Source organism: Scyliorhinus canicula, chromosome 1, assembly GCF_902713615.1.
Source record: "Scyliorhinus canicula chromosome 1, sScyCan1.1, whole genome shotgun sequence".
NCBI lineage: Eukaryota > Metazoa > Chordata > Chondrichthyes > Carcharhiniformes > Scyliorhinidae > Scyliorhinus > Scyliorhinus canicula.
In genome coordinates, this window is record NC_052146.1 from 80,660,696 (window position 1) to 80,677,944 (window position 17,249).

General features: G+C 48.8%; 1 protein-coding gene across 1 annotated transcript in view; it reads right to left on the reverse strand.

Annotated features, from left to right (window-relative positions):
* upb1 (ureidopropionase, beta) overlaps window positions 1-17,249 on the reverse strand; it is a 188,542-nt gene that overhangs the window by 141,629 nt on the left and 29,664 nt on the right. The window contains exons 3-4 of the mRNA XM_038793997.1: window positions 11,994-12,081; window positions 1,880-1,974 (exon numbers count right to left, since the gene is read on the reverse strand). Coding sequence (XP_038649925.1) covers window positions 1,880-1,974; window positions 11,994-12,081 — 183 coding nt within the window. The remainder of the gene's footprint in view (window positions 1-1,879; window positions 1,975-11,993; window positions 12,082-17,249) is intronic.

Sequence of the window (17,249 nt, forward strand, 5' to 3'; positions counted from 1 at the left end):
TGGAGCAAGAAAATTGTGTGACCATCATCAACAACAAAAGATTAGGAAGACTAAATCCATCCCCTGCTCACCATTTCTATCCCTGGCAATTGTCTGAAGCTGTGAAAGATTGTGTGCAAGTGTGGCATTGACCCGAGATGGGTTCTCAACCACATCTCCGCATCAGCATGAAGACTGTCTACTTCCATCTCCAAAACATTACTCAGCCCTGACCCAAACTCAGCTCATCTGCTACTGAAGCCCTCATCCATGCCTCTGTTCCCTCTAGACTTGACCATTCCAACTCACTCCTGGCCAGCCTCCTATCTTCCAATCTACACAAACTCGAGCTCATCCAAAACTCTGCTGCCTGTACCTTACCTCACTTCAAACCTTATTCATCCATTACCCCTCACTGACCTAAAAATAGTTCTGTCCGACAATGTCTCAATTATAAAATCTGAGGGCTGGATTCTCCGCACCCCGATGCCGAAATCGCGACCGGCGCCGGGGCGGAGAATCCATTTTGGCATACAAAATCAGGACTGCTGCCGATTCCCCCATTCTCCGGACCCCGAAAAGCACGCTGCGCCGCCTATCACCTATCTATGGCCATTACTGGAGGCCCGCCCTGCCATTCTCCACCCACGACTGGCCGAAGCCCCGACGGCATGGATCTAATGTGGTCCTCCTGGTCGAGACACTAGCGTGGTGTCTGCGGACTCAGTCCGCGGCTGCCATGGTCGGGGTGGGCCAATCCGAGGGCAGGGGGGGACTGATACGGCACCGGACAAATTTTGAGCGGGCGGTCCAGGTCGGGCGCGCGGCCGATCGGGGGCACTATTTGGAGGGTCCAGCTCCATGGTCTGAGTTTGCCATGGAGCACAACATCGCGCTGGAGGCCGCTGCCGTGTGGATACGCGGCCTCTGACCCGGAAGTGCGGGGGCCCGTATCTGCAGAAAAAGCTGCTAGTTTCACGTCGGGTCCCTGCTAGCCCTCTGCAAGACTTTGAATATGTGGCTCTTTCACCCCAGTTTTTCTGTTGTGAAAGGCTAGTTTTTATGATGGCAGGGAACACATAGTCCCAAAAACAGAGAATCCAACCCCTCATTTTTGTTTTCACATCCCTCCATGGCCCATCTCTGGAATTTACTCCAGCCCCACAACCCTCTGATATCGCACTCCACTAATTCTGGACTTTTGTGCATTCCTAGTTTCAATCACTCCACTGGAAAATCCTCTTGTTTTGAACCTACCTCCTCAAACCAGTATTTGGTCATCTGTCCAGAAATCTGTTCCGAGAGTCGTGAACACTGCCCAGTCCATCACACGAACCTGCCTCCCATCCATGGACTCCATCTACACCTCCCGCTGCCTGGGGAAAGCGGGTGGCATAATCAAAGACCCCTCCCACCCGGCCTACTCACTCTTCCAACTTCTTCCATCGGGCAGGAGATACAGAAGTCTGAGAACACGCACGAACAGACTCAAAAACAGCTTCTTCCCTGCTGTTATCAGACTCCTAAATAAATGTCCCTCTTATGGACTGACTTCATTAACACTACACCCCTGTATGCTTCACCCGATGCCGGTGCTTATGTAGTTACATTGTATACCTTGTGTTGCCCTATTATGTATTTTCATTTATTCCTTTTTTTCTTCCCATGTACTTAATGATCTGTTCAGCTGCTCGCAGAAAAATACTTTTCACTGTACCTCGGTACACGTGACAATAAACAAATCCAATCCAATCCTTCAGTGGCTGAGTGTCAAACTTTTTCTTAAATTGATATTGCTCTTGTTAAGCACTGTGGGCATTTCACTGTTAAGTGTGCTAGATAAATGCAATTATATGCAAATTATGTAAATGGTTGCTAGTAATTTGGGGAAACCACTCACCTCTTGGCAAAATCGGGTAGTCGGACCATCCTCTGCAGATTCAGCAAATTCTGTCCATGGCAACTTTTCTCTGGTGCAGAAGGCAAAGGGCATAGCTACAAAAAGAAAGATCGCAGGAATTTTAAGCAAAGAAATACGACTGAGCACTGTTCAAAAAGACGCTTGGGATGAGCAAGGGCCCAGGAAAGGAAACACCAAACATCATCAATTCCTCTCCTGAGGAGAGGTGAGGAAAACCTTTCGATTTTGCAGAGTTTACTGATTAATTTATTTTGTTCACTAATTTATTTCACTAATTCAAAGGTAAATCAAAGTCCAATGTAATCACAGAATGATACAACTCTTGATGAACTACCCAAATAGATCCATTCACCAGCTCAAAATGGTGGGGCTGGGGGTGCGGAGAGAAGGGAGGGAGGGTGGTTGGGGAGAAGTAAGGCTAACCAGTGTTTTATAAAGGTTTAGCATTACTTACTTCCTTTTGCACTCTATCCCACTAATGCTAAATAGCCCCTTGGTGTCCAAAGGTTACATGGGGTTACAGGTCTAAGTAGGGAGCTCTTTTACAGAGTCGGTGCAGGCTCAATGGGCTGAGCGGCCTCTTTCTGCACTGTAGGGATTCTCTGATTCTATAATAAAGCCAATGTTCCCTCTACTGCCTGTTTGTTGTGCGTAGTTGGCTTGTTTCACTCTGTGGTCCCTTTAAGATTGACACATGGCTACTCATGCCTAAGTATTAAAGGGAATGTTGGAGACACACGCCATCTACTCCCTGTTGCTCTGACTACCTGTCCATACAATATAAGAGGGATCATTGATCCCATTTGCTTTTTCCTTTTAAAACAGCCTTCAACTTGTCCAGCCACCCTCGAAGATGTGTGAAGAAGCCCCAGTTTCTACAGCTCCCTATAAAACAGTGCGGTTTACTTCATATTGATTCTCCTCATTATTCTTGAGGAAATGTATCACTCCGCACTTCCCTGCATTAAATTCCATCCACCATGTCGCTGTCCATTTCAGCAGTTATTGTACTGACAAGAGAGGTTCAAAATGCTTCCCAGGCTGGCAGCTATTGCTGCTCCTTTGTTGTGAAATTCTATTATTTTTGCTCCAAGCATCTTGCCTCCACTGTTCATGGCTCAACCACACCCAATCAATCCCAGTGTCTCACAACAGACAAACCCTTAAAATACAAGAGATTATATACAAAATGAAGCGGCTTTGTTGCCAAACATAAACCAATAGAGATTGACAGTGGCTTTATATTTAATGAGGAACAGTCCCCAAGAGTGAGGATAACTTGTTTCCACTCTGGTTCGATGGATTCTGAGATGTTTGTTATGTCCAATGAGCGATCTGCAGACATTGCCCACATGTGGGGCAAATGGCGTTTGAAGGGTTGGATACCCACCACCTTTCTTCTGCAGGTGGGCTTTTCCTGCACATTGAGTCTCACATAGGGCTCCAATGTTGATATCGGAGACACAGTGCTCAGGTCTATCATTGCTGGGGTTGTTCATGAGGGTCCTGGTGCTCCAGGTTCGAAACTTCATTATGGTGAGTGAGGACTGCTGGGGAGTGGGTTTTTTTTTGTTTTAAACAGGAGGTGGTCATTACAAGCCATTAATCTTCTGAAACAGCTGCATCCAAGGGAACACATTTCTTGATTGACAGCTCTCTCTTAGATCTAATTTGTTATTTGCACAATGTTTATTTACACAAAACAAAAGAGGCGACAAGTGTTTGTAGTTTCTGCTATGGATACTTTAAAGGTCTTGATTGGCGTCACTCTTCAAGACTTCATTCGTTGCCTATCTGTAACAACTCTCGAATTGTGTGGCGTGCAAGACCATTTCAGAGAACAGTTAAGAGTCAACCATTTTTATGGGGCTGTTGTAAAATCAGCTTATTTTGAGAAAGTTATGAATGAATGACTGCTTTCTGTAAAGCTTTTGTTTTTGTTACTATCAGGTTAGTTGGTTTTGTGCAGAGTGTATACAGGGTGAATGGGTATGAAAGTGTCATTGGTTGGCATGGAGGATATGAGGCACCATAAGGGGTTATTTGAAGGGTACGAGGGGCCGTTGGGGGCAGGGGGGATGAGCATAGGTTGGAATGGAGGGTATGAGGGGCATAGATTGGCAAAGGCATGGGCAAGACCTTCTAAAAACTTGTCTTTTAAAAGGTTTCTTCATTCAGACTATGGTTCGCGTCACCCTCTGTGGGGCCATGAACCATGAGTCCTTTTAATCTGGTCCGACTCCATAAAAATTGCGAGAGACTAGGAGATGCTTACTCCCGCTATCGAACCGGCAAGGTTGGAATGCAATGTGCTCCGCACCAACCTTATCCAATGCTAGCGAAAATTGGGGGCACCAGGAATGGTGCCAGGGAACCTGGAACCGGGTCTTCCCCAGCATTTTAAAAAATGCCACAGAGTCAGTCCAGATCTGCGAAAATCCAGCCCTACATCTTCAGCTGTAGCTGAAGCTGTATACCTGAACCATGTCCTCTCTGAAGTCCTATTATCCAATGATTGTCTTGCCTACCAATTCTTGATTCTAATCCACCTGGGCCAGATCTCTTTTAACTCACAAGTTAGCCATCTTCCATTCAAGTATTGATATGTTTGACTGTATTTTACCCTTTTCTGTAACTGTTCTAAAACTGATAAGATCATGCTCACTGTTAACCAAATGCTCCCCCAGTGAAACAGGCTTCACTTGCTCCATTTCACTCCCAGAATAAGATCCAGCTCAGCCTCCATCCTATTATGATCCCAGACCAGACTCCAATAGTTGCTAGGATGCTGGACAGAAACCCCAATATTGTATTTTAATTTTGCAAAACTGTGAGGAAAGGATATCCCGCTCCAGGATTGATTTCATGCAAGATAAGGATATGGTATCTCAAACGCCACCCTCTTCCCCACCAGGATCGCCACCCCCCGGTTCTTCGAGTCGAGCCCAGAGTGGAAAACCTGCCCCACCCACCCCTTCCTCAGACGGACCCGGTCCGCCACCTTCAGGTGGGTCTCCTGGAGCATGGCCACGTCCGCCTTCAGCCCCTTCAGATGCGAAAACACCCGGGCCTGCTTAACCGGCCCATTCAACCCCCTCATGATCCATGTAATCAGCCGGATCAAGGGGCACCCCGCCCCCCTCGACTAGCCATAGCCCATCGACTGCTCGCCCCTGGCCAGCACCCATTCGGCCCGTTTCCCACGGCGATAGAACCTCACCCCGACCCGCACCAACTCCTCCCTGGCCAATCCAGCAGCAACCCGGTATCTCCCCCCCCCCCCCAGGCTAGGACCCCTCCTAGCCGCGACTCTCCCTCCACTGTACTCCCGTGAGCCAGCTGACTTCTGCTGACCCCGGCAGCTCCCGCTCTAACTCCGACCACTCCCGATATGAGGTCCCCCCTCCTCCCCTGCATCAGCTCCTTGGCACCGCTTCAGCGCGGGAAGCCCGGTCTAATAACCATGAGCCTCGCCATCAGCTCCACCCCCTCGTTCTGCAGCGCGGGAAACCAGAGAAAAGCCCGCGCTTTCACACTGCCCCACCCCACCAACGCAGCTCCCAAACCGCAGTCCCAACCCAACCACCAACTCCGCACAAACAAAGACACAGATCAACCACAAATCCCAGTACCCACCTTAGAACACAAAACTATAACCCACATCGTCTGAAAGCGAGAGAAAAAACAGAAACAAACGGAATAACCTGCTATAGCATAAAAAATGATACAAAAATAGCGAAACTCCCACAGCCCCCAATCTCTAGTTCGAGTCCAACTTTTCAGCCTGCACAAAGACCCACGCTTCCTCCGGGCACTCAAAGTAGTGATGCCGGTCCTTGTAGGTGACCCACAGGCGCTCAGGCGGCAACATGCCGAACTTCACCTGCTTTCCGTGGAGCACCGCCTTCGTCCGGTTAAACCCGGCTCTCCGCTTGGCCACCTCCGCACTCCAGTCCTGGTAGATACACACTACCGAATTCTCCCACTTACTACTCCTCACCTTCTTGGCCCATCGGAGAACACAATCCCGGTCACTGAACCGATGGAACCACACCAGCACCGCCCGCGGGGGTTCATTCGCCTTAGGCTGCCTGGCCAGTACTCTGTGGGCCCCCTCCAGCTCCAGGGGCCGATGGAAGGATCCTGCTCCCACCAGCGAGTTCAACATCACGGCCACATAGGCCGGCAGGTCCGACCCCACCAGCCCCTCCTCGAGGCCCAGGATCCGCAGGTTCTTCCTCCGTGACCGAAGCTCCATCTCCTCGAACCGATCTTGCCACTTTTTATGAAGCGCCTCGTGTATCTCCACCTTCCCCACGAGCTCCTCCTCGCGCTCAGAGGCCTGCTGCTGCAACTCAAGTATCACTGCACCCTGGGTTGTCTGGGTCTCCAGCAGCTTACTTGTTGTCACCTTCAGGGATTCCAACAACTCCCCTTTCAGCTCCGTGAAATAGCGCAGAAGGGCCGCCTGCTGCTCCTCAGCCCACTGCCTCCACTCCTCGGGGGCTCCACCGGCCGCCATTTTGTACACCTTCTCCGGCTTTTCCAGGGGAGCTGCTGCCGTTTTTCTCCTCGCCCCACTCCGAGTCCGCACCATAAATCCCGGGAGGTTTTGCTCCGGACCCCTTTATCTACCGGGAATCGTCGAATCAGCGCCGTTTGGGGCCCTTAAAAGAGCCCACAAGTCCTATTAAAGCGGGAGCTGCCGAACGTGCGGCTTAGCTCTGCATAGCCGCAACCGGAAGTCCTCGCCTTGGACACTTTCACTCATTGTGCCGACGTTGTGCACCAGGCTCGCCACTGCGGTCACCACCCTGGCAGTATTGGCCTCGGTGCCACTCATTGTCAGCACCATCTCCTACGCCATAGCCTCTGGGACTCCTCCAAGCGGCTATGAATCTGCTGGAGTGATGCTGACATCTCCCTCTGAACGTTCAGGTTGGTCCCTATTGTCTCTAGGAGCTCCGGGTAGCTCTGTACCACAGGCTCAGCATCAGGCTGGGACCCATCTGGGTTCTGGGATCCAGCAGATCTCTCACTGCTGTCTTGCCTGGGGTTCCTGCCTCCACCTGATGTACATCAGCAGCAGTGTGGTGCTCACCAGATTGTGCCCCAAGAGCTTGAGCACTAACATGCCCCACTGAGATGTGTGTATCTGTGCTGGTGGAGGGTGGTGATGAGAGCTGTGCTGCGACTATCACAGTGGCATCCTCGGAGTTCTCCTCCGAGGTGTTCTCCTCGGAGTCAGGAGAGGGGGCCACCCGGGATTGGTCGGGTCCATTGGCTGGAGGACCTGCGGGAGAATGGACATGTGGTCAGTGGGAGGGTGGGTCAGTCGGTAAGGCTACGTGAGTCACTACTCACGTTTGGCAGGTTTTCCAGGTGGATCCCGGTGGTTCCTCACCTCTGCAGTGTCCGCCAGCCTCCACATTGGTGACCGCCCTGTCCTCGGCCACACTGGTCAGCTCCTCAAAGGAGGTGATGATTCTGAAGTCTGGCACCCCTCCACCAGTCTGGGCCCTCTCCCGCCAATTGTGGGAGAGCTTTTCCTGAGGAAAGAGTGAGAGCATTGTTAGCCACACGCATGGTTCAGTGTGGGTGAGGGGGTGTGAAGGTGGGTTTGGGGTCACTTGGAGAGATGGGGGATGGATGCTCCCTTGCCGGGGGGGGGGGGGGGGGGGGGGGGGGGGGGGGGGTAATGGTGTTTACTCACTCATGCTGCCCAATGTAGATCGTTGACCTTTCTTGCACTGCTGGCCAGTCCTCCTGGTCATACTGTTGGAATTAATGGCTGCTGCCACCTCATCCCAGGCAGCCTTGTGGCTCACCCTCCGTGACCGCCGGGGTAACAGGACATCCCTCCTGGTCCCCTCCACTTCCAGGAGCCTCCTGAGGTCAGCATCTCAGAATCCTGGGGCCGGTCTCCTTGGTGCCATTATTGCGAGCTGGCTGGGTTGGCTGAGCAAGTGAAGTTTAAGTCTGCTCAGCCTTGTTAGCGGGGGCTGATGAGCGCGGTCCCAGCGAATCGACTGGTGGGGCGTTATTTGCGGCGAGAAGCCCGTGAGGCTCCGTTAAGTGGACCAATTAACGTTGAATTGCGTTGCCGATTTTGCTGGGCTGAGCACCGGGAAACTTGCAGCAATTCCCGCTCACTACAACACTTGGAATTGTTTCTGGAAGATCGTGCCCAATGTCTCTTAACTACTCTGCATGGGGACCCTCTTAATATAAATAAAACTCCATTAGTCCAAACTTTTACGATGCTGCATTTGTATCTCTGGCTCCAAAAAGCCTAGCTGCCTTGTCAACCAGGATTTCTAAAAACACTACTGCAGCAACCATACACAGATTAACCTATGCTTTTAACCCTTACTGCACTATATATATATATAATACAATAGAGCTGAAATTATCACAATCCCCAATGATCAGGACGGTTTTTCTGTGCACATTTCAGGAATTCTTCTTTTGTTTTTGTTCTTTACACTCTTACTATCCCAGTCTTTTTTTGATAAAAGAAAATGAAAGCACCGCCGTTTTCACTGTGCTGTAATGTTTGCACCTTGCTGTAATTTGATCCTCTATTTATTTCCCATTCTTTGGTTGCCTATAATATATACCCAGCAGTTTAATAGTTTCTCTATTGTTTCTCCATTCTAACCAATACATTCTCAACTAATTGACCCCTCAGCTGAAGCATCTGCTCCATTGTGAAATAGAAATGTTTGACTAATGCTGCCACCAATTTTCCTCATCTGTCCTCAATTTGTGGCCAAGAATATAAAATCTACAACCTTTCAATTTTTAAAGCTAAGCCCCTGTTATTATTACCATATCCTAGTCCTGTATGGCCACTTGTACCTGCAGCTTACTAACTTGCTGATCAAGCTATATGCATTTCCACACATTAACTTGACCTTAAGACGTAGGAACAGAAGTAGGCTATTTGGTCCATGGAGTCTGCTCCACCATTCAATAAGATTATGATTGATCTGATGTAATAATCCTTGACTCCACTTTCCTGCCTCATCCCCATAATCCTCGTTTCCCTTCCTGATTAAAAATCTGCCCTTCTCAGCCTTGAACATACTTAATGACCCAGCCTCCATAGTTTCCTGCAATAAAGAATTCCACAGATTCACTACCCTCAAGGGAAGAAATACCACCTAATCTGTGTCTTAAATGGCCGACCCCTTACTCTGAGATTATGCTCTCTGCTCCTAGATTCTCCCATGAGAGAAAACAATATCTCCGCATCTACCCGGTCAAGCCCACTGAGAATCCTATATCTTTTAATAAGGTTGCCTCTCATTCTTCTAAACTCCAAGAAGTATAGGCCCAACCTACTCAACCTCTCCTAAGAAAATCCCTCCATGCCCGGGATCAATCTAATGAATCTTCTCTGGACTGCCTCCAATGCCAGTATATCTTTCCTTAGATAAAGGGATCGAAACTGTTCACAGTATTCCCGGTGTGACCCAACTAGTCCCTTGTATAGTTTTTGCTATATTTTAATACTCCATTCCTTCAAAATAAAGGCCAACATTCCATTTGCGTTCCAAATTACCTGCTGAACTCGAATGTTAGTTTTTTGTGATTTATGCACGAGGACCCCCAAATCTCCCTGTGCTAGTTTTCTGCAGCCTCTCTTAATTTAAATAATATTCAGTTGCTTTGACTTCGCACTTTCCTCCATTTTATTCCATTGCTAAGTTTTTGCCCACTCACGTATCTCTATCCCTCTGAAGATTATTTTGTGTCATCCTCACCAGTAGCTTTCCTACCTATCTTTGTGTCATCCGCCAATTTAGCAATAGTACATTCACCTCTCTCGTTCGAGGCATTCATATACATCATAAATAATTGTGGTCACAGCACTCCACTAGTTACAGCTTACCATCCTAAAAATGATAATCTTATCCCAATTCTCTGTCTAAGCCAATCCTCAACCCATGCTAACAAAGTAGGCCCAACACCATGGACTCTTGTCTTATTAAGTAACCTTTGATGCAGTACTTTATCAAACGCCTTTTTGAAATCCAAGTATATTCTATCTACTGGTTTCCCTTTATCTAGCCGCTTGTTACAACCTCAAAGAATTTAAATAAACAGACCAGGCATGATTTCCCCTTCATGAAGCCATGCTGACTCTGCCTGATTACATTATGCATTTCTAAATTGTCTGTTTCTGCAGGCTGGAAATAGTTAATGTTTTCTAGCACTTTTTAGAATTCACAGAACATAAGGAGGCCATTCAGCCCATCGAGTCTGCACCGGCCCTTGGAAAGAGCACCCTACCCAAGCCCACACCATCACTCTATCCCCGTAACCCAGAAACCTCATCCAACCTTTTTGGACACTAATGACAATTTGGCATGGTCACTTTGCTGCGTGACAATATCCCGACGCAGCTGGGATGTCCAGAATCAGAATCACTGTTTATATCTCATCGCCAGTATAAAGACCTTGGAGGCCAAGTAGTTGAGTAAACGCTAGTTTATTCACGGTCAAAGGAAACAGCCACTACGGTGGCATATACACACAGTACAAGTCCAAGTCGGAACTACCAACATGCCGGGCCCTGTCCAGGCCGGCTTTTATACAGGCTAATTATGAGCCCCAACTGGGTGGGCCTCTGTCTGCTAGCGGGCTAGCTCATATTCCACAAAACCCACAGGGAGATCGATTAGGGTATACTTGTGAGCCCCGAGAGGGTTATTACACTTACATACATTTATCTTAATCTGCTTTAGAACATAGTTCTATGTTCAATATAGAACATACAGTGCAGAAATAGGCCATTTGGCCCATCAAGTCCGCACCAAGCCACTTAAGCCCCCACTTCCACCCCATCACCGTAACCCAATATCCCATCTAACCTTTTTGGACACCAAGGGCAATTCATCATGGCCAATCCACCTGACCTGCACATCTTTGGACTGTGGGAAGAAACCGGAGCACCCGGAGGAAACCCACGCAGACACGGGGAGAACCTGCAGACTCCACACACAGTGAGCCAGCGGGGAATCGAACCTGGGTCCCTGACGCTGTGAAGCCACAGTGCCATCCACTTGTGCTACCGTGCTGTTGATCTAATTTATTTATTTATATATTTACTGTTGCCCCCTAATTTAAGTTACTTAACTTTCTGACTCACAGGGCAACATGTGACCAACATAAACAAGTTGACACTTGGGAGCTGGTTTATAAACACAAGGGAGGGACCGGAGCACCTCCTCTTAATGGAGACAGTATGGACTGTGGGCACTGACTATAGTCTAACCCGACTCTTCAACAGGAACAACTTTGCATTCTTACTGTCCTGAGGGAGCATTTCTTAACATAGTGCAGTGGGTTCAGTATAAAAACCCCAGTTAGCAAGCCCTCTATTACTGAAATGTGCACCCGGGAAGCTGTGTTTTACAGATCGAGGAATTTACCCCATAAAACTATAAGCTGAGTGAACAGAAAGATTGGAACTTGTTTAATTTCAGGGCCTCAGGATGTCCCAAAGTGCTGAACAGCGAATGAAGCAGTTTTTGAGGTGTCGTCACTGCTGGAGGAAACACCGCAACCAAATTGCTCACAGCCAACTCCCACAAATCAATGAGATAATGACCAGACAATCTGCTGTTTGAGGGCGAGATATTGACCAGGACACTGAGGAGAACTCCTCAGCTCTTCTTCAAATATTACTATGTGGTCTCCTACATCTACCCGAGCGGGCAGGTAGGGCCTCGGTTTAATGCCTCATCTGAAAGATGGCACCTCTATTGGTGCAGCACTCCCTTGATACTCCATTGGAGTGTCAGTCAAGATTACCCTCTCGAGTGAGACTTGAACCAACAACCTTCTGAGCCAAACGTGAGGGTGCTCCCCCTATGCCACAGATGTGAAGGCACTTCTGATGGTTTTGAGATTACTCCCACTGGGGACTGGCAGGAAAATGACCATTTGGCAGGCGGATGCTGAGCAAACCTAGCCAACAAATTACACAAGAAAATCCTGGTGGGTGTTGGGTGGACATTGATTTCTCTGTCACACTTTACTGAGCATCTGTACAGAGCATCTGTACAAAGACGGGATCACTTACTCCAGGCTTCTTGGAGGCAGATGATGTTCACTCCACACATGGCAGCCACTTCCACAATGTCTCCAATTCGTTTCTGAAGTGCTGCAACCTGAGGGTTCAAAATAAAAGAGAAACCACACTGTCATTGGCTGCATGTTTGAGAAAAAAATGTATACTTTACAAAAACAATTGCCTTCATTTCAGCCTTGAAGCTCCAACAACTTGTTTCTCTTGGAACTCTCGGAATGTCAGTCCTCTGTGGCCAGTATCCCATTATTGATATTACGTTCTTGGAAGACCAGTCCAAAATGGTGCAGTCACCATGGTTTCAAAAATTGTGGTCATTACTTAGGGGAGTCAAAAAGAAACGGTCACCCCTCTGTCATGTAGTGCTCACGTTCAAGTTGTAGACTATATTTCAATATCAAATGCTCCCAGAATCAAAAGACCAATAGTTTTGAGAATTTTAATTGAGACCATCACTATTTGATGAAGCCAGGGAAGCAATGAAGAGGAAAGATTCTAACTGCCTATTGCTATTGGTGAAACCAAAAAGACCGTACACCAGGGGCGGGATTCTCTGACCCCCCGCCATGTCGGAGAATCGCCCGGGGCCGGCGTCAATCCCGCCCCCGCCGTGTCCCGAATTCTCTGCCACCCAGGATTCGGTGGGGGCGGGAATCGCGCTGCGGCGGTCGGCGGGCCCCCCGCGGCGATTCTCCGGCCCGTGATGGCCCAAGTCCTGCCGCTGACAAGCCTCTCCCACTGGCGTGGTTTAAACCACCTACCATACCGGCGGGATTGGTGGCGCGGGCGGGCGCCGGGATCCTGGGGCAGGGCCATCTGACCCCAGGGGGGGTTCCCCCACGGCGGCCTGGCCCGCGATCAGGGCCCACCGATCGGCGGGCGGGCCTGTGCCGTGGGGCAGTTTTTTCTTCCGCCTTCACCATGGTCTTCACAGCAGCCGCTGACGCTCCGGCGCATGCGCAGACTTCCACCGGCTGGCAAAGTCCTTTCGGCCTCGGCTGGCGTGGCGCCAAAGGCCGTTCACGGCAGCCGGCGGAGCGGGAACCACTCCGGCGTGGGCCTAGCCCCTCAATGTGAGGGCTTGGCCCCTAAAGGTGCGGAGACTTCCGCACCTTTTGGGGCGGCCCGACCCCGGAGTGGTTGACGCCAGTCCAACGTGCCGGGACCCCCCGCCCCGCCGGATAGGGGAGAATCCCAGCCCAGGTGTCAGCCCTGACTCGTGACAGCGCTCTGAGCTCTGAGAAAGATGTAGCTTCAACTCCCATTCCAAGGTGTCAAATATATAATCCAGGCTAACATTGCAGTGCAGTACTTGATGGAGTGCTGCACTGTTGAAGATGCTGTCTTTCCACAGAGGTGCAGGGAGAGGCAATATATATTAATGGTCCCGTACTAAAGTGTGTACAGGGACATCGGGATCCTGGGTTACTGTACATTAATTTTTGACAGTGGCAGGACATACTGAGTGAATGATTACCAATGCATATGGAATCTGGGCTCCATAAACATAGAGATATTAAGTACAAAAACAAAATCTTTATAAAACCTTGGTTAAGGCACAAATAGAGTACTGTGTCCAGTTCTCAACCCCACACTTAGGATGGGTGTGTGGGTCTTTGAGAGGGTGGGGAGGAGATTTACCAGAATGGTTCCAGGATTGGGAGAGTTTATTTCCAAGGTAGGGTTGGTGAAGCTGGGGTTGTTTTCCTTGTAGGAAAGGAGACTGTGGGCGTGGGTACACACAGATTTAATATTTTGGGCAATGGATGCAGGGGGAGGATGGGCGAGGAAAAGCTTTTGTTTTTACACAATGAATGTTAATAACCTAGAACTTGCTGCCTATGGAGGCTGGTGAAAGAGGAGATGACCAGTGACTTCAAAATAAAGTTGGATAGGCACTTGAGGGAGCAAACCCTGCAGGATGAGGGTGATGGAGCGGCGGAATGGGACTCAGTGGATTCCAGAGAGTCAACATGGACTCATTGGGTCAAATTGCCTCTTTCTGTGTTTTAACGATGCCCCATCTCTACATTGAACTCAGATCCTTCCTGTCCTCTCTAGCGATCACAAAATATCCCATGGGTGAAATTTTCCAATAATCTGGCAAAATGTCAAATTGAGTGGGAATCTGGTATATTGCCCACTGACGACGGTGACAGTTTATCCCGCCACATCTTTAACCAGTTAGACAGAAACACCTTTTCCTCGAGTTTCACACCACCTCTGTTGCGGGTAGAATTTGTTCACCCAACCCGCTTTCAGGCAAGTGCTTAAATTACTGGGGAGCTCCACTGGAATAGCTCCACAGCACCTGTTCCAAGTCCAAAGCACAGCATGGCTGCCAGGGTGGCCATGCGGAAGTTTTCAGACCGAGGCCTGACCAGGCCTGGTGGAGGCAAGACGCCAAATCCTTTACTCTCGGCGGGGAGAGACTCTCTAGCAGGGTAACCAACCCAGCATAGCGGCGGTGGCAGCAGGAAAAGCTCTCTCACAACTGCCGGGAGGGAGCAGTCAGGCGGACGAATAGCCAAGTTAAAGTTCCTAACCGAGTTTGAGGAGAGGGCCATGCTGCTGGCCAGGGGGAGACAAAACCATCTCTATGCCGAGGGGGTGATGGGCACTAAAATAAAAAAAAAGTGAGGACCCACAACCTCATTACCCCCCTCATCAAACTCACGGCATTTCTTGCTCTTATATGCTTACACCACTCCAATATACTCATGCCATCTCACTTCTCTTGCAGATACAGCAAGGGGGCAGCCAGAGCCACTCCCGGGTGGAAGGGAACAGCCTGGGGAGCAGCCTGGGGAGCAGCCTGGGGAGCAGCCTGGGGAGCAGCCTGGGGAGCAGCCTGGGGAGCAGCCTGGGGAGCAGCTCCGAGAATTTCTCGGATATGCACCTGGAAGAGGCTTCACAGTTATCAAGCGTAGAGACACATATCTCGGTGGGGCTTAGTAGTAGAGGCTTCGGGGTCTCAAGCTGGCTAGCACTCACTTTTTCAGATCCACAGCATGCGGAGGTAGGGATGTTCGAGGGAGCCGGCACTCAAAGAACAATACAGCACAGGAACAGGCCCTTTGACCCTCAAACCCTGTACCTGTACCCTCAAAATGTGGAGGCACTTCCTTGTGCCATATCCCTTTACACCCATCCTATCCATGTATTTGTCAAGATGCCTTTTGAATGCCGTTAATGTATCGGCTTCTACAACCTCCCCTGGCAACACGTTCCTGGCACTCACCACCCTCTGTAAAAAACCTGCCTCACACATCTCCTCTAAATCTTGCCCCAAGGACCTTAAACCTATGCACCCTGGTGACTAATCCCTCCACCCTGGGAAAGAGTGCCTGCCCATCCACTCTATCCATGCCCCTCATAATCTTGTAGACCTCAATCAGGTCACCCATCAAACTCCGTCTTTCTAATGAAAACAGTCCGAGTCTATTCAGCCTCTCCTCATAGCTAATACTCTCCAGACCAGGCGACATCCTGGTAAACCTCCTCTGCACCCTCTCCAAAGCCTCCACATCCTTCTGGTAGTATGGCAACCAGAATTTTGTGTGATATTCCAAGTGCGGCCTTACCAAGATTCTATACAATTGTAGTATGACTTGCCAGTTTTTATCCTCGGTGCCTCGTCCAATGTAGCCAAGCATTGCGTATGTTTTCTTGACTATCTTATCCACTTTCAAAGATCTGTGCACCTGCATGCCCAGATCTCTCCGACTTTCTATATTCCGAAGAGTTTTGCCATTTACGGTATATTTCCCCTCTATGTTAGATCTACTGAAATGCGTTACCTCACATTTGTCTGGATTAAACTCCATTTACCATTTCCTTGCCCAAGTCTCCAAACCTATCTATGTCCTGCTGTATCCTCTGACAATCCTCAACATTATCTGCCATTCCACCAACCTTAGTGCAGTCCGCGAACTTACTAATCGGAGGACAGCTGGAAACCAGGATCCTGATGAGCCCCAGTCAGATGACGAGTCTCTGGGCTTCATTGTCCCGTGGTTGCTGGCGCTCCAAAGGCAGAGTAGGGAAGATCAGGAAGGGATATCTGCATTGCTCTTCGGATTGCAAGGCTGTCTGGAGGAGTCCAAATGCCTTCTGTCTGAGGAGGTCGTGTTGGCACTCCGAGGCAGCCAGGTTAACATTCCCACCACTCTCTTCATAAAGCAGTTTCTTCTGAATTCCCAATTGGATTTCTTATATTGATGGCCTTGCGTGGTGCTCTTCCCCACAAGAGGAAACACTCCTTCTGTTCACTCCATCGAAGCTGTTTCAACTCATGTCCTAATCCTGTTCCCACAGTTTAAAACATTCACAGAATCGTTATACTGTAGAAGGAGGCCATTTGGCCCATCATATCTGCAGCAGCTCTCAGATTAAGCAATTCACTTTTGTGCCATTCTCCCGCCTGCTCCCCGCAATCCCTGCACATTCTCCCTTTTCAGATAACAATCCAATTCCCTGTTGCAAACCTCAATTGAACCTCCTTTCAACCGCACACAGGGCATTCCAGACCGTAACCACTCGCTGTGCGAAAAAGTTCTCTCTCATACCGCTTTGGCTTCTTTTGACAAGTACTTTAAATCTGTTCCCTCTCATTCTCGAACCTGTGTGGGATCAGCATCTCCCTATCTACTCTGTCCAGGCCACTCATGATCTTAAACACTTCTATCAAATCTTCACTTTTAAGATGCTCAATGGAACCTGTCCCGATATCTCCACCTCAATCGTCTTAACACTCCTTATCAAATACCCTGGACCATTTACTTGCATTAAATAGAATTACATAAACGCAAGTTATTAATTCATTGTGCAGTTGACTCATCCCAGAATAGTGTCCACACTCACTATCATCAATTATTCTTCTGTCTACATTGCGTATGCCATCAAAGAAAGTGGTCTTTAAAACCTGACTATAAAGAACAGCCATCCTGTCAGTGCATATGATCTAATAATCCAATCTCCCGCTTCTGCTGAGGTGTAGCAACTGTTTGAATTTCATTTTTGTAATTTATTGTCTCTCTGGAGCCGCTAGATGGATCACTGACTGTCAGACAACTGCTGTGCCTCCATCTTCTTAAACCCCAAGCACAACTGTTAAAACTGGAAAAAATTAATTTCCCAGCTGTTAAGTAAAGTTATTAATTATTTAGCATGTTTTTCATTATCACACTCTATTTTTATCATACATTACAGGTCCACAGATCTTTAAAAATAGCACAGCAAGTTAAAAAA